The 18692-nt window shown below is 41.6% G+C and overlaps 1 protein-coding gene across 1 annotated transcript in view; it reads right to left on the bottom strand.

The window, feature by feature from the left end:
• Positions 1-18692, bottom strand: part of mmp24 (matrix metallopeptidase 24) — a 66749-nt gene that overhangs the window by 18393 nt on the left and 29664 nt on the right. Inside the window, exons 4-7 of the mRNA XM_051392636.1 lie at positions 12750-12849; positions 12038-12242; positions 4005-4166; positions 2355-2560 (exon numbers count right to left, since the gene is read on the bottom strand). Of these exons, the coding sequence (XP_051248596.1) occupies positions 2355-2560; positions 4005-4166; positions 12038-12242; positions 12750-12849 (673 nt within the window). The remainder of the gene's footprint in view (positions 1-2354; positions 2561-4004; positions 4167-12037; positions 12243-12749; positions 12850-18692) is intronic.

The following is an 18692-nucleotide window of genomic DNA, read 5'->3' as shown; positions in this document are numbered from 1 at the left end:
GGAGAGATGTAAAAAGACAAGAAAGAGGGAGGAAGAAGAGGAGGAGAAGAAGGCGAGCATCAATCTTAGCTCATTATCATTTGGCTTTGGTGAATCTAGGACACAGCCAAGCACAGTCCCCACTGAGTGCCCCCCCCCCCACACACACACACCAACACACCAACACACACCAACACACACACACACACACACACACACACACACACACACTCTCCATCTCATATGATCTGACATCATCCATTGGCCGCTAATGCTTTTCTGTGTGAACCCAAACAGAAAAAAAGAAAATCAATGCTTCACATCCAGCGAGTGTTTCTCACCAAGGAAACATCCCATAATGAGTGTCTCCTTTCAAACGCCCACTGGCTCTCAGCGCTCTTTATGTCTTAATATGCCCCCGTCCTAGAGTTAAAGGAGAGGAGAGAATCGGCCTTGTTTCTCTGATCGATGATGATGATGATGCGTTATAGAAAGGCTGTTGTGTTTCTTTCAGAGAGATAAAACTGCTTCAGTGCACGATGCCGCTGCAGCAGCCCGACATATCACTGCATGCTTCCAGCACCGCCACACCGCCGCCCCCCCCCGAAGGATTGTTTGGAGAATTAAACCAATAGCTCCGATGAAGCCGTGGTTGTATCTGTATCTGTCTCTCTGCAGCCGAGTTCCAACAGAGAACAGCATCATGTGAAAAAATCCCCTTAACTTAGTTAGTCCACGTGAAGAGTTTCAGTCGAGTTTTTCTAGTCGCAGAAAAAGATAAATTCACTTCAAACTGTGTTCAGGAGCTGCACCTTGTCCCTGGGACCAAAGTATCAGAGGACTGTTGCAACACGGACCTTTTCTCCTGTAACACTGGGGCTCACTTCCTGCATATGCTAACTGCACTAGCTGCTGTTTAAACACTACTAGTGAAGGACGCAGCTAGTTTTAATAAGACACAGCAGATCATGATGATCACACAGAAATATACCGTCACAACTTCTTACTATTCAACCCTCAACACCCAAACACACACCTGCATGCTGCTCAGAGGGTGATGACCCAGTTTGAAAGAGCTGAGCCACATAAAATGTATATGCAGTGTTTGTGTATATATATGTATACGTACACCTGAGCCTAAAATATCTGCACCTATATCTCATTTAGTCCCAGTGCAGCTGGAGCAGGTGCTCGTTTCTCGCAGACTACATTCAGATTTAATGATCCACTTAGTTAATGTTCCACTAAATGCAGACATTCAAGCTCACAATGGGCTGCTTGTGCTGTGCATTTTATTCTGCTTTATTTAAGATATTCAACTAATAGCAGACGTGTACCACAGGGTACAGCGTGTTTGATTTGCTAACTGAGAGTATCGTTCTCACACTGATGGTGCTGGTCTGGGAGCAGACAGGTGCATCAACTTATGAGACTACAACTAGGATCAAGACTGAAGACTCCTTTCTGTGCAGCAGCTGCTTTAATTTGGACAGACACCTTCAACGTGACAAGGGTCGGAAACAAAATCACCATGTTTTTCTTTTGGTCATCCAGTTTTTAGACATTTTTTTATAGTTTATATAGACGGATCGAGTAAGAAACACAGAGATACATACAGACAGATGGACAAAGTAAGACAGAGTTAACCAGAGTGAGACAGACAGACAAGGAGACAGGTAGGCAGAGAGGGAAATGAGATAGTTTGGCAGACAGAGAGGAGACAGACAGGTGTGGACGGGTGAGCAGATGGAAAAGAGAAAGACACACACCGACAGGCAGGAAGGCGGACAGACGGAGAGCTAGACGGGTCTGTGACCTTTTCTAACATTCAGTTTAAAGATCAGAGACATCAAAATGGATTTTTCTTCCTCTTCTTGCCCTCTCTCTCTCTCTCTCTCTCTCTCTCTCTCTCTCTCTCGCTCTCTCACATGCATACATGTATAATATTTCAAACATTGTCCCTCGTCTCTTCGTCTGAGTCCATTTGAACAGTTATTATGTGAAGCTCTGCTGTGTGTACTGTCGGTAATAACAGGCCTGGTGCTGCCATATGCCACTGGGCTCATTCTTTCATCTGCAGCCCTGTGAGAGCGCACATTTTTAGCACAGCCAGCCCCAGTGGGAATCGAACCCGTAGCGCTGCCAGTGCTGGAGCGACCGTACCGCGTTCAGGTCCTGCCTCCTCCCTGCTTAAAGTTCAGTTAAGCTTTATCTAAATCCCCCAGCAACTCAGGGCCGTATGACTCCCCCTCTGTAACAGCTCACACCCGTTAATTACACACAGAACAGCATCCTGTTCTCAAACAGCGTGTCTGCATCACAATACTATGGAAGCCCACTACCGCCAATATATGTATGTTTGTTTTGTTACTCACCTTGAAGACGAACATCTCCCGTCTGAAGAAGGCCACAGTGTTGAAGTTGCCGTCGCAGATGTTGGGTTTTCCGTTCCCGGGCAGCGCGGGCCGGTCGCCGGGCGGGCGTGCCGGGCGGGAGTGCTTGCGTTCGGAGGTGGAGTGCGGCCGTCGAGAAGGTAAGGTAGGCAGCGGCCTGGTGGGTTCAAGCATGGCCGTGGGAATACCTGGAGAAAGACATCAATATGACATGAATTATTCCAGTGTGGTGATTGATTTCTATTTGGTTTTGATTGCTTTATGAGACAGTACAGTATTTTTGAGACTCCTCATGCAAGAACCATTGTACTCATTGTCCTTCAAGTTAAAGTTATGTAAAGTTTCAATTCTCATGAACCATCACGCATTGATGGTGGCATTCATAATTTTTCCACAGCCGGTTTACACAGAAATCTGAAGTTAGGAGCGTTTGCTGAATGTGATGGCACACTCAGAGTATAACAATCTTCCTGCATGAGGCCCAATGACTCATGGTTTTAGCTGTGCAGACGTCTTTATGTTGGATCCTCTGACGCAAGAAAGTGATTCATTCATGTTTCCAGCTGAAACTTAATCTTCAAGAGTATTCACAACTTAATATTAAAAAAAAAAAAAAAGAATACGTCTATGCTCATAAATGTTGCTTCTTTTTCAGCTGAAGATCCATTTTGTAGAATAAACAGCCTCATTCTGAAATGAAACCCACTGAGAGTGGACGGTTGGTATTGTCAGGTGCTGGAGAAGCAGAGCATTGAGGCAAACAGGATCAACTCTCAGCAGATACAATACCAGGGCTTTGTTATCCACACTGAACACAAGTGCAGTGGAAATATACTGTTGACCGCACTGCTTTGGCCTGTATTTCCCTTCAACGCGGACTCAAAATGTCACCCGTGTATCATGACCTTTAATGTTAAGATAGTTTTTTTTTTTGTTCTGAAGGAAAAGATATCCGTCCTGCTTTGAAGCTCAAAGGAAACCGTGTAAGAACAGAACAAAAGCATCCAGTGATTCAGTGTTACGGATAGCGGAGGTTATCAGCGAGAATGAAATATTCAGTGTTCAAATGTGATCTGGATGGAAATCACCAGCACATTATTTGACATGTTAGCTTGAGATTCTTTTCTTTTTGAGATTCTTTGTGTCTTATCACAAATAAATATTACTCTGCATTACAACAGAAGCTGTAATGATTATTTCAGGGGAGACAGAAAGCATGTCAGAAAATGTGTCTGCGACTGACAGGCCTTCGCTGTTCTTTGTTTAAAAAAAAAAGAGTTTACTGAGATGTGAGGCAGCTTCTCTGAAATGGAACAAAGTGTCCCCGGTGTAAACACAAAGGAAGAAGACACAAAGTCAAGCATTTGAAAAGTTTCTCTTTCCAGGCAAAGATTGATCAACCGGACGCTGCTTTACTGGCTCATTATTAGTTTCTGATCACTGCAGCTGCTGTTGAATCAGCACTCAGATCTCTGTTGTGCATAAACTGTATATATTGGGCTGTTTATTTGCACTAGCTCAATCCATGTATTCATTGTTCTCTCGCCTCCTGTCACTGCCTCTCGGCCAGCAGTGGCGTGTCCACACTGTTTGGACTCGGGTGGCACAAGCAGGGCACTAACTTCTGCTCACCGTAGATCTTCTGTATGCCCTGCAGGTCGTCCAGAGGCAGTTTGAAGTTGTGCGTGTCCATGTACTGGTAGAAAGGAGCCATGATGGCACTGGGATCGTTTGAGTGCTCCAAACCCAATGCGTGACCCAACTCGTGGACCGCCACCAGGAACAAATCATTACCTGGAGAAGAAACAAGAGTTAGAGAGGAGATTGGTGGAGAAAAAGCAGTCAGAGGGAGATAAAGAAGAGCGGAAAGGAAAGGTTGAGATTTGATAAGAGATTAAAAAACAACCAGGGAGAGAAACATCACTTTCGACATCAGTGACGGCCTTTAAAAAGCTTTTAAAAAGATTATTTCACAGCAGAAATAAAGGCGATAAAACAGGAAACAAGAACCACTTTGTGCCGCTGACAGGCCTTTTCCGCTCGTTTTTGTTCAGTAAAAAAAATCCGCCAAAAAAACCTTCAACATCTCCGTCTCAAACAGAACAAAGCCTCCCCAGTGAAAACACAACGGAAAAGACCAAAGACGCAGCATCAAACGCAGTGGAAAAGTGAGCTGGCGTCAGCCTGTGATGCTGTTGACTCATCAGCAGTGTAACATGAACCTCACATCAAAAGGAGAATTTGTGGTAAATGGAGGCGACTGTCAGCTTGTGTGAATCTGAAGCCCCCATTTTTAAAGTCCAGATTGAGCCAGTTCTTCAAACGCCGCTGCTTGACGGGGATTACGGCAGAGTTTGGCAAACTGTTTAGTGCCACATCAAGTCAAATTCACGACTTCACACTCGCACAAAATGAGATTTTAAATTTATAATCTGTGAATGTATAAATAATGTGCTGCTGCTGGAGGGATTTTAAAATACCCCGGTGAACAAGCAAATATGTGGAAGTTTTTGGAAAATGAAAAATCCCCAACTGGATACACTCCACAAACTGATGTGTCATTGTCTGAATGCTCAGAAATAAAAAGCAAAGGAAACTGCACTGACTTTCAAATTAAGAGCCCATGTACACACGTTTCATTCTCGTCTTTTACAGATGTATCTAAATGAGGTTAAAAATCACTTTCTCATAGTTATTGGATTCCAAAAAAATCAATCAATCAAACTTTATTTGACATATGTTAACATGAGGAACTACAATTTTCTCATGAAATATAATTATTAGGGGGACCACCCTAGAGGCAGAAATTACCATTAACAGTCTATATAATGGACAGAGACTCTGGGTCTGTGAACGCGGTAGTATCCTAAACCTGCACTCTGTGTAATATCCAGCAGGGGCAGCTCCACTGGTTGCAATAACACATTGATACCATTCAGTTTTATGGAGAAATGAGTCGACTTCTCAGTTGATTTATGAGCTCAGTAAACAGTTTCCTGATGAGTTTCTGGTCTCAGTCTCTAGTTTCAGTCTTCTTCCATACAGCATGATGTTCATTTAGTAACTGATGGTCCCATTTAGAGTAAAACAGACCATAAAGCAGGGTATGCTTTAGGGCGGGGCTACCCTGTGATTGACAGCTCATTCTCAGTGAGTCTGTCCAGCTCAACACACCAAACTCAGATCAAACTGTCAAACAGTGCTGATCAGATATGGATCCAGATTCTGTTACTGCGTTGACTATTTCTCTAACTATTTCCAACAGATTTTACTGTTTATGTGGAATATCAGATCCTGTGTGACCAGGCGAGCAGCCATTGTTTCCTGCTATGGACGAGTATGGTGTCAGTTAAATGACAGTATCAGTGTGGATCCATAAATGGAGGATTTATCGTGACTTTTTAACCTGAGCAGCAACACTAACAGCTCTTCTTTTACTATTCTTACTGCTGCTTGTACTCCTTTTGCAGCTAATATAAAAAAACATGAAGAAAAGAGAATAGAGGGCTGTGTTTTCCCGAATGTCATGTTTTCCTGTGGGGTTTGTTGAAACCAGGCTCTCTGTCATCAACTGAAGAGCTGCGATTCTGAGCTGCTGTCAGACGCTTAATGACTTCTTACGGTCTGAACGCAGAGCTCAAATTAATACATTTCATCGGCTCCGTAATTGGTTTGACTCTGTTTGAACCTAATTACAGAACATAATTATCTTTCTTCCGTTACCCAAGCAGGTCTGTTTGAAGATTATAGCCGCGGTGGCCAGCAGCTGACTTATAGACTAATGTAACAGAGCAACAGAGCACAAGCTGAAGTTTCTTTCAGCTCTTTCGTTCATTTTCTTCTTTCTAGTGTAAACAGATGTTCAGTCATTTCTTTCTGTGTTTTCCCTGTTTATTCTTTCTCTCTCTGCTGTGACGACCCACTCCACCCTGTCTTCCTGTTCCTGTTTGTGTGGCTGTTTTCTGTGCAGGTACTTTAAGTAGGCGTGGCAGAGGGTCCTCAGTGTATTGGTCACACCTGAAGCCTGTGTGCCATGCTCCTTTAAAAACCCTCTGGGAGCTCAGTGCTCTCTCTCTCTCCTCTCTGAGACAACTATCTGGTTTTTGGGTTTGACGGTTTGATTGTGTTGCTGCATCTTAATACAACACAGTACTCATACACTTCTCTACTCATGCACTCACTTACACCACTGACCCCACTGATTTCACATCCTACTGTTAGTTAAGTATTTTCTGTAATAAGTAGTTAATTGGCTCCTTTTGTCATGGCTGTATGGCCCGGTTTGTGACACTGCTCTGTAGAAACGTTGGATTCATGAGTCACTGACAGTTGAACTCATCAAGACAGAACGGCCTCCACGTAATTTAATTCAATTCAATTCATAACAGAAGTTATCTCAGGACACTTTTCAAACAGAGCACGTCTAGACCAAACTCCTTATAACATTATTAACAGTGACCCAACAGTTCCCACCATGAGCAGGACCTTGGCGACAGGGGCAAGGAAAAACATCCTTTTAAGAGGCAGAAACCTCGGACAGACCCCGGCTCTAGGCGGGTGGGGGAGAGAGAGAGAGAGAGAGAGAGAGAGAGAGAGAGAGAGAGAAAGAGCCTTTCATTTACAGGCAGTATTCATTGAATGCATTTCTTTTTCCAACTTTATGTTCCAAGTGTGGCTAAAAGGCTGCTGGTAACCTTGTGAGGCAGCTGGACTCACGAAAGATCACAAGAGAATCCATCTGGCCAGGCTTCAATTTATGAGCTTGAAACCACAGTGGTTTGTGTCCAGATTTGGACCTGAAGCAATCAACAACACGAGTGAATATCTGCATACAGAGGTTTTCAGGTTTTGGGGTTTAGGTTACTTTTTTAAAAAATGCTACAGTTGGACAGTAGGATGAAAATGTAATAATATGTTGTATTATATAATACGAAATAAAAAAGCACCAACACTCAGGGACGCCATGTCAAATGCCGACCTGGAAAAACTCATTCACGCTATTTGGATGTTTAAAATAGAGCTGACTACAGAATACAGAAACATAATGTGTTCACACTGGTTATTAAAATATGTGTACCTAAAGAGGTTAGCGTAGATGCTGCTAGCATAGCATATGTATTACTCTCGTGATAGACAGATGGTTCATCTAATCGCCGGCTGAGTAGTTTTTGAAAGTGGCTGCACTTTTCCTAAACTGTCCAATGACGACTTCCCAGATGGTTCTGTGTAACAAACCATCTTGAGCATTCAAATTAGGTTGTTAGGCTGCCAAAGAAAACGACACTGGTTGAATATTCATATAATCATTGCTGTTTATTTTACTTTGTACTTCCTTGTGTTTTCTCTGATTTCCCTCATCTCTCTATCCCACCTTCACACACACACACACACACACACACACACACAACACACACACACACACACACACTGCTCTTTCTTTCATCCCTCTCCTCTGCCTTCTTTTAAGCCCCCCTCCTCCTCCTCCTCCTCCTCCACCAGCCTTTATCTCTCCGCTCCCTGTGCTTCTCTGTCTTCCGTGTCGCAGGAAAGATAAAGATGATTTTACAGCACAAGACGTACACTTCATGTACAACGGCTTGAGGGAATTCCCGGTGGGTTTGTGTCTGTGTGTCTGCCTCTCCCCTTGTGGTCGGTCTATAGTCTGTTTCGGCGCCCTGCAGCGACGATAACGGCTCTCTCTATCATGTTTGCCCCTGCAGTCGTCTGCTCGCCTGCGATAAAGATGATGTTTGATATTGCCGTGATGAAACCTGTCTCTCAAGTAATCCCAGTTCGACGTGTCCACAGCGTCTGCTTTGTTCAACTCGAGCAGTTCTCCCGCTGAGATGTTCGTTTTTGGCAGAGACGAGTTTGCATGCCAGAGATCATTTTGTGCAAGCGGCTCCTCAAATTAGCTTTTTGGCTCACCTGCCAAGTACTGTTTAAGTACAAAAAACATCAACACATCAAATTTATAAACCTGTTCCTATCTGGAAACATGTCCTGTGTGAAATATTCTTGCAATTAACAGACAAGAGCACATTAATTCAACACCATCATTTATACGACGGATGAATGTAGCTTTCCCTTCAGACACCACAGAACCAGGACTGCATTTAGTTAAAGTTTGTAAAGGGTCAAAGTCTGAGGCAGAGGCGCACACTTGTTTAAAAGAGAGGAAACTGAAATGTTGTAATGGTAATTCAGACCCTGAGTTCAAGCACTTATTGTTAGTTTGAGGTGGGTGATATTTCATTCTCTACACTCTCTGTGTGTTTGTCTCTCTCTGCCCTTCTGCAGGATTACGATTTTCTTCTTATAGTTTCTGCATCTTTGGGCTTTCTAGAAAGGGCAAACCGAGTCAAGTTGTATACATAAATATGACAAGAATAATCTCTACTTAAAATGGAGATTAAGAAGGGGAAAATGAGCTTGTTGGTTGGAGAGTTGTGGTTAAGATTTAGGAAAGATTATGCTAATGTAAAATACATTAATGCGGTTAAACTCAATTTATTTAGCTATGCTGATGACACACACTTGTATATTTCACTGAACTCAACTGATGACCAAACCTTTGCCATTTTAAACTAGTTTGGCAGCAGTAAACAAGTGAACTTTTTTAAATTAAACGGCCCACCAACATTAAGAGCTAGTTCTTGCCAGTTATGCCCCACAAGGTAAGTCCGATTTTTCGGCGCTTTGAGCTCCTCAAACCGATCTGGTTCCATTATTTTTGGGTAAAATAAATAAATAAAATCAAGATCATGACGTGATGTAAAGTCCAGTCTTTGACTTTAAGTTGGCTGCACTCATCCACTACCCAGACCTCCACTCACTTACTTTCCACTTCACTACTGAACAAACACATTACTTCCTGGATTAGCACTGAGCGTTGGAAGTGGACACACAGTAAATCTGTGCTGCAGATTTGTCCAGAATGAAAGGAACTCCTGGGGATACAGAGCTGGAGAGGAGTATTGAAAACCAGACAGAACACAAATTGTTTGCATTCAGCACTTTGTGTCTTCTTCTGATAGGGACGTTTCCAGTTCTCTCCTCCAGGTGTTAACAGGTTAATCACAGACACCGTCCCTCAGTGGCGGCAGAAGAAAAAAAGACGATTTTAAGCCGAGGTGAAAATGAGGCCCGTTTGTCCTTCTGCGATGTCCTTCTGAAGCTGATACCGTGAATTCGTTTTTGCGGCGTCCGAGAACTTCACCGTCTCGCTATCTAGTTTCTAATCTTTCAATTACTCTGTGTGTGTGTGTGAGTGTGTGTGTAGGGATTTCAGAGATAAAGACATGTTTGTGATGGTGTGCACAAGAGCCCCTGGGTGACCACACACACACATACATAACATTATGACCATTATGGACTGTACTTGTATACCTCCTTTCTAGTCTTCCGACCACTCAAAGCACTTTTACACTACATGTTACATTCACCCTTTCATTCAGTGGTGGCAAACACTCATCAGAAACAGAAACTATCCATTAATTCACATTCACAAATCAACGCACAGCATCTGGAGCCATTTGGGGTTCAGTATCTTGCTCAAGGATACTTATATTAGTAGACGACCTGCTGTACCTCCAGAGACACGGCCGTCCACAGCCGTAGGTGAGGTGAATAATACTGATTATTTCCTTATATTGGCTCCTGTCAGTGGGGGGGATATATCAGGCAGCAAGTGAATTATTTGTCCTCAGAGTTGATGTGTTAGAAGCAGGAAAAATAGGCATCTGAGAGACTTTGACAAGGGCCACATTGTAATGGAGTCAGGGAGCCCAGTGCTTATAATGTTATGGCTGATAATGGTAACTATATGTTATAGTTATAATGTATACTGACAAATGTAATCAGGTGAAAAAGTTAAAGAATGCATGTACGTATATGTGACTGTGCACAAAACTCTATCCTACATTAAAATAAAAAGTGCCCTTATAGAAGAGTCCTGAGAAAGTCTAAATATTTCCTGGGTCAGTCCGTGCTGGAATTAGACTCACACACTTGCAGTAATGTGGTATGGCAAATTTAGAGCTTCTCTGTCAAAGCTAATTCTCTTTTCTGCTAATCTCTCAAGCCAGATCCCTCTCCCCTTCTATCACTCCCTCTCTCTCCCTCTATCAACACGTTAGTTATTCAAGCAGAGGGAATCTGGCATAAGTCATTTGTCAAACTGAGATAGAAGAAGAGGAGGGGGGAAAGAAACTACAAAGTGAAGTGTTTTTTTTCCTCAATTTTTCATCCAATGACTAAACAGTGTGGCGCTCAAAGATACGGGAGTGACAACTGAGGACATCTTCACATTTGAAGCATTTCATTTTCAATGACATACATTATTAATAGGAGAAATAAATTATTTAATCAGTTGATATTTCACAACTGTCATTCACTAGCCTATATTTACACTGTCTGCAATATTTCAACATTAACTTGACTCAGGCAGGATAATGGAAAAAGAAATTTCCATCTAAAAAGCAATTCAGTTACCACGGTCAGAGTCAAAATAATTAAATTAAGTTGGGGGTTATTTTAAACAATACTGTTAAAGGCTCTTGCTCTGATGTTGTTGTTTTTTTAAATAGACAATGTGTATAAAGTGCCTATTAGCACCCACATGTCTACAGATTTCCTTCCGGCTATGAATGCACCAACAATGAAGCATACATTTCAGCAGAAGAGAGCAGATTTAAAGCCCTGAAGCCTCCACAGTTCTGGAAAATATAAAGAAAAACCTTCATCAGTCTGCAGAGTATTATTTTTGTTTCTAATGTCATTTACTATGTTTATATATATATTCATATGTTTTTAGCCATGCTAGCTCTTGGATGACAAGGTCTCAAAAATGAACGAATGGATCGCCATGACCTTTGGTACAAACATTCATGTTCCCCTCAGGATGAATTGTAATAACTTTGGTGATCCTCTGACTTTTTATCTAGTGCCATCATCAGGTCAAAAATATTATTTGTCCAACACTAATGACATTCCCATCATCCTCAGCTGTAGATAGTATTTCATCTAATTAGTAAATGCACTTGTGGAGAGCAACAGAGGCAGAAAGCATTGCCCAAAATGTAATCTCAGAATACATAAACTATTGGCTGACGTCGATTTAGCTTCTTATTTGATTTTTACAAATTGTATTGGCATTCGGGCGGAGGTCAGCATGTAGAGCAGGTCCTACACCAATCAGAAAGTTAGCTGTTCGATCCCCGGTTCTTTGCAATGTATGTCGAAGTGTCCTTGAGCAAGATACTGAACCCCAAATTGCTCTCGATGCTGTGCATCAGTGTATAAATGTGTGTGAATGAGTTAGTTTCTGTTTTTGATTGCCTTTGCTCTCACTGTATGAATGGGTGACTGTAGTGTAAAAGCACTTTGAGCAGATGCAGATATCTGTTTGTAAGATAATCTGTTTGTTTCACCTAGAGGCTAAATCGCTGTTAGACAATAGCTGATGGGTTCCGAAGATTGCTGAGCCATCTATTAGGTTTTGCTTTTCTACTAGCAGATAAGTAACAATACACCAGCTTTACGTGACTCAGAAAATTTAAATCACTGCACGTCCCCTAGACAAATAAGTTCAGTCCAAATGGAGCTACAGTTTGACCAAAGTGCAGCACAAAGACCCAAATGCAGAAACTCTTTAAACGTCTCACCGTCGTGGTTGGCATTGCCCAGCGTCCACGGTTCGTCAGAGTCAAAGTGCGTGTCTCCACCGATACCGGCGCCGGGGAAGTAGGCGTGGGCCAGGAAACCCCCCTCTCCGTCAAATGGGGAACTGTCACCATGGAAACCAGAGGCGAAGAAGATCATGATGTCGGCCTCTTTACCCTCGTTCTTGATCTCCGAGTATGGCACCTCCTGAACGGGATCAGAGAGGAGGAGAGTGGAGAAAGGAGGAACTGAGAAAGGAAACAAAGAGCTGGCATAGCTTGAAAGAGAAAAAAATCTCTCTATCAGCATCTCACAAAAATACTGTGAATTACAGCAGGATGTTTTATAATGCAAGACTTTATTCATACTGAAAAGGAAGCTGAAGGAACAAACGCAGACAGAACAGACTGTCCTGTCCCCAATAAAGACTTTAATATCACTTTGGTTGCAACAGCACAGCTTTTTTCAATTGATTACAAAGCAGTTATCTCATTTATTTTAACTGTCATGATTATAAGATTTCTCTTAATGAGATACTTTGTCGTAATAATGTGATAATGTGAAAGTTTTCAGAGTAGATTTATTATGTTCATTATTTGATCGTGATGCACTGGATACCTTCAAAATCACATAAGCATAAATAAAATCAATACAAACATGATAAAAACAATGAGAGCCATAAAAGCAGAACTGCCATGTGTAATTTTCTCTGACCTGGAAGGAGAGCGGAGTGACCGTCTGCCACACGTTGAAGGCTTGTCGGATCGCTCTCTGGGTGTCCTTCTCTCCCACTTTAGGGGTGAAGTTGGATATGCTGCGGGAAAGCAAAAGCAGAGTATTAGTTACAACCAGACACGGCATGTGAACACGACTACAGGGGACAGTCCGTCAGATCTGCATGTCAGATGGTCGAACAGCCCGGGAAACCTTCTATTCTGAATCCGGGATCTGGCTGCATCCCAGAGTTTCTGTAACTTCATAACCAAAGCACAAACCAAAGTACAACTGAGGCTGATGTATGATATTAGTAGATATTTAGTCATACATCAAAGTATTGAACAAATGTAAAATTTTCCCTGAAAATGGTGCTAGATGAAAAGTCAGAGGATCACTAAAGTCATTAGGATTGCTCCTCTGAGGAACGTGAATGTCTGAACCAAATGTCGAGCTGACTCCCCTGAAAGGGACATAAGCGCCCCTGAAAGCCTACTTTGAAACATTTAGGGGGAGCTTGAATACATCGTCCACATTTGTGTGAAAGGTTGTTTTATCTTATTTGCTGTACATTAAGGCTCCTGAAATAGATAAGAATAGTAAAAATATGGCAATGGAGTGTTTATTATTGCCTTCCGACAGCCTGTGTCCCACGTAAAAACACATTTTGAGTTCATTTTGATTCAAGAACTCTCCACATTAGTTTAAATTCACAAAGATCAGATGATAATGATACCTGATGCCAGGTGTAATTCTTCCTACAGTAATGCCTTAGCACTTTTAAAACATTTAAATTTTTTTTCGTTTTGCATCATTGGACCTTTCAACAGATTGTTCCATCTAGAGAATATCCTGGAAAGTAAGTAACTACTGTTGTCTGTGCAAAGACTGTGAGGCTGGCCAACGTGGTGCAATAATGTTTTTGGCTGCAGTTATTGTTGAGTCATAATTTAGCAATAAACCAAAGGACATTGTACAGAGCGATCCAACACAGTTCCACAATCTAAAACCTTCTGGACATTCTCATATCACATGCGAAACCATATGGTTTTCCACCTTTTGAACAAACTTCAGTGCTTTTTGTCAGTTTTCTCTGGTCATGTAGCACCAATTTCAAAAATATCTGCCATTTTATGAAATGAAATTTTGTATAAATACATTTTTTTTTTGACAGTTTTAAGGTGAAACTAGAGGCTGCTGTGTCTGTAAAGTTAACCCAGTACTGTGTTGGTGTTAGATTGATCAGATTTTAACCCACTGATCTTTAATTTGTTGACTAATCATCAAACTATAATCAGAAGTTAAAGCTTAGTGATCATCAATGAAATCCAAACCTTTATTATGTTGTACAATTAATAGATGAGTATTCAGTATGCTTTAGGTTTTGGTACTCAGAGATTGCAGCAGAAGGAGCAGCAGCAGTGAAGACCTTTTTCTCTGTGTAAGTTGATGCATGCACAGCTATAAGAGACGAATGAGGCAGAAAGGTCATTACAGAGTAATTGCAGGAGAGGAGACGTGCCATCCATGCCTATTTTGCTGTGAGAGACACTTTCATGTAGCATCTTCGAAAAAAAAACCTTTTAAACCTTTGGTGTCACTTCCTGACCGTGCTAGAGAATACAAGCGACAGAAACAAGGAGGGGAGGGAGCGTTGGAGGACAGATGGAGTGATTGGCAGAAGCAGAGAGGAGAGAATGGAAAAGAAAAGCCGGGACAAGAGAGCGAGATGAAGAGAGAAGCGGAGGGATAAGACAGCAAAGAAAGCACACGGTTGAGTTTATTTCACACAATCTGTCTCTCGACAGGGGGCAAATGCTTTGTTCCCAACCAGAAAAATACATTATGGAAATAAATATCAGCACATTACACTGTTTCCATAATCCAACATTCACACATGAGCGCACAACAGCTTCCTGATGCGAATAAATAAGTCCATCTGGCAAAGAAATAGAAATGTTTATCGCACTTTCCGTAGTTTACGAGTAGTTGGGCACTGTGTCATGCTGGGAAGGGATATGTTCTTGTTTTGGGCTGTGATGGAGTGAATATAAAACATGATTTGAATGATTGGGTGATGCAGATTGAGTCTAAATGAGAAATGTTTCAGTGCTGACTGCAGCTAATCTTTACTGGCTCTTAAACCTCGTGTTACTTTCTCACTGTTGGAGGTGCCACAGACCCCACTGATATTGTGTAATAATAATCAGATTTTTAGATTAGATTTAGATTATAACCCAATATGTAGATATGTTAAATAGTTCACTCTTCCCTTAGATAGAAACTGAGCCTGAACATTCGCTGAAGGTGACAAAATATGGAAATAAAGTGTTGTTATTACACCAAAAAAAATAGATATTTCATGGGTTGTATAGCCATGTTTCCATCCTAATGTATTGCAAATTTTAACAGAATTTCAAATAAATCTGCAATAGAAAATGCAAATGAATGCCTGTTTCCATCCACTACCATTATGCAAATATAAGTAATTAAAAGAGCGGCAGTTCCTTTGATTACTGTGGCTCAGGAGGTTCCTCCCACTGTCCTTGAGCAAGATACTGAACCCCAAACTGCTCCTGATGCTGTGCTATCGGTGTGTTACTGTTTGTGAGGAGCCCTTTCCATCACTGTATGAATGGTCAGACTAGAAAGAGGCTATGAAAGTACAGTCTATTAACCTTTCAGTCCATTTAAAGCTCAAATCATGAAAAACAATGCAGACAACAGGATGAAAATAAGATGTTTCTGTTTGTTTCATGTATTAATCATTGACAGTGAATAATTAGTGGACAGAGCTTCCTGGTTTCAGTGAGGCCAATGTAAAATAACTTTAAACCTGTATTCTGTCTCATGAAGAAGAAACAACCACTGACTGACGTCAGGATAGGTCCACGCCTGGTGTTAATGGCTCCTTCAGATCTGCGTGGAGCGATCGTGGATGAGCGATGAGGAGACTGTCGGAGCAGAAACAGCTCATCAGTCATGTGAGTTAAATGTTTGCTGCGTCAGAACTTATTCAGAGAGTGTGTCCATCTCCCATTAAGAGCATCAACTCTTCCTTAAAAGGCAAACACCACCTCCAGCAAGTGTAAAAACTTTTTAGCAATACTTCAGAAAGTTTATAAAAATACGTTGATGGAAACATCAGGTATGTTATATAGGCGGTGTATGTGTGAATGTATTTTCCTCTTGTCTCCTACAGAGAGAAGGGTCGGACAACAGCAATCCAAACAGACTTATTTTAGGAGGGATGGTGCTGAGAAAAAGGATCACAAACAGAAGTAATGTGTCATTTTCTGAAACATGTCATCAGTTTATGTAATTCTGATTAAATGAGAAAATCTATAAAGGCTGATAAAAGTATGTTTTTTGTTCATGTGAAGAAACTCTGGGTGACTGCAGATATGAACCATGACTTGAACTACAGAGAAGTTGTTGTAGAGTCGGAGGGAATGTATTTTGAGGGCTGCTAGTGTGTTTGGACAGAGTCTGTGCTGTCTCAGCTAATCTCGAAGAACCACACTGACTCTTAAGTAAATTTAAGCCCTTTTTATTCGACTTTTCTGACAGGCTGTTTGCTGCGACGTTGTGCAGCGAATCTTTAAGTAAACAACTCATTGTGATTTACATAAAGCAACTGATCGGTGAGAGAAAAATGAACTGAAGCTTGTTTTGACAACATTTTTTATCATGTTCTTGCATAAGATGATATTTGGAAATCTTCGACAACGTCGTTTGTGCAGTTGATGGATGTTCAATCATATTTTAGACACTGAACTGGTGCTCTGTCTGTTTATGCATATAATATCTGTTTGCTGTTGTGGACACAAGTAAGTTTGAGAACCTCAGAGTTAAAGTTTTTACTGCATTTCGTAACTGCCTGCATGCAAATCCATTTATTAAAATGTATTTCTAAATCCAACTTTCCACCCTGAAGCCCAGTGATTGATGTGTCTGTGTGTGTGTGTGTGTGTGTGTGTGTGTGTGTGTGTGTGTGTGTGTGTGTGTGTGTGTATGCCAGGCAGACAGCTAGGTAGCAGTTGTCTGATTTGAGTAAATGGTGTGGAACGTTATGGAAGTGAAGCTGGCCAAATGACCTGTGGCCAAAACACACAGATGGTGTACTGTCACACACACACACACACACACACACACACACACACACACACACACACACACACACACACGTCTAGCACTTCAGTTGGGTATGCAGAGACAGCAGCCATACACACCCGATGCATTTAAATACCAAAATGTACTGCTGGGAATGGAAACGAATGGCATCAAATGAAGATAACGGGCAAATATGACTGGAAGTAAAAAAATCCTTCATGAACGATTTTGCTGAATCAGCTCACGAACTAAAATTTAAAATATTCCTAACAAAGACAAATGTTGAGCGTAAAGGATCAAAATGCAGAGAATTCATCCTCTTGGCATCATAACTGTCTGTACTAAATTTGATGCCATTCCATCCAATACTATTCAAGATATTTCACTGAAAGACAAAACCTCATTGTGGTGCTACAGGAAAGGTCAAGGGATCTCCAAAGCCAGAGGGATTCATCCTCATGAACATATGTACAGAACTTTGTGGCAATCCATGCAGTAGATGCTGAGATATTTCACTCTGGACCAAAGTGGTGTACAGACAGACTTACAGACAGACAGGCATTGCCATCCCTGGAGCTGCGCCACTAGCGTGACTAAAAATAGACGAAACAAATCTGTGATTCCTACATTTACATCAGTTCATCATCCTCAGAGTACCTCCAGTCAGAGCAGAGCAGCTAAAAGATGCAGATGTTCTCTTTCTATTTCTGCCTCTTTCAACTCACTTTCAATCAAACCTGCTTCGTTGGCAGGAAAGTTAAGAACAATGTAGCCCAAACATCAAAGTGAAGCATCTTTCTTGCGATTGCTGTCTTTCTTCTTTATCCGTTCCCTTGTCTTTGCCTCTCTTTCTTTCTGTCTGTATTTAAAATTCACCTCCCTGTCCTGAAGCATCAATGGAAGTTTTCATTTAGAGACACAGTTGCATAATCCTGCAGCTACAGCTTCTAGCAGCGGGTGATAATTTACAGTTGCCAAAAGCCCTAAAATTCCTCCAAATGTGTCTCTTTGCATTGCTGTCAGTGTCATGTCAGCGCACTGCTCCAGCTGCTCCAAAAACTGCTGTTCAGAGCAGAGAGGAAAATCTTCCTGACTGAGCTCATCAATATCCTTAAATATCTCTGCTTTCTAAAATATATCTGCACAACCAGAAGAAACTTCATTTCTCATTGTTTCTATGTAGTATGTGAGATTGAATTGGATAATAAACCTGTATCATGAGGCAACGTATGGTTCACTATTTCTGTGCGGCGCTATCACTGTCAACAGCCACACACTCAGGTACAGATACACAATGCACAAGTGGATTATGCAGCAGTATTTTGAGAAGTTCTCTAAGGATGTTTTAATACTTTTAGACTCACAAGGTGGTCTCTAAAGGCTTTCTCCTGGCTTTTGTTGCTAAAACTGGGTGGAAACAATGGGAGAGTTTAAAAGAAACCTGCATTGCAGAACCAATCCAAAGTCTTTTGGTCGGTGCATGTAAACACTGCCGTACTATATAGCGTGACTCGGGCATCCATTTCCAGTCTCCCCATGTTATGAAGTGATTCATTTTATCTCTAGTTTGGAGATCATTGTTTCTGGTAAGGCCTGTCCTTGAAGAGGCTACATTTGTTAGTGGCAACGTTTGCATTTATAAAATCCCCAGACGACTGAAGCAACTTTATTAATCCTCAATGGGGAAATTCTCTTTTTCACTCAGTGTTTTACACACATAGGCCTGAAATACAATCACACCAGGCTTAAAGACACACAAATGTGGAGAGATGGGTTACCGGGAACAGTTAGGGGTTTGGTGCATTGCTCAGTCCACACTGCACATACTGA

Source organism: Dicentrarchus labrax, unplaced genomic scaffold (assembly GCF_905237075.1).
Source record: "Dicentrarchus labrax unplaced genomic scaffold, dlabrax2021, whole genome shotgun sequence".
Classification (NCBI taxonomy): Eukaryota; Metazoa; Chordata; class Actinopteri; family Moronidae; genus Dicentrarchus; species Dicentrarchus labrax.
The sequence above is the reverse complement of the archived record's forward strand: the minus strand, read 5'-3'. Positions and strand labels throughout refer to the sequence as shown.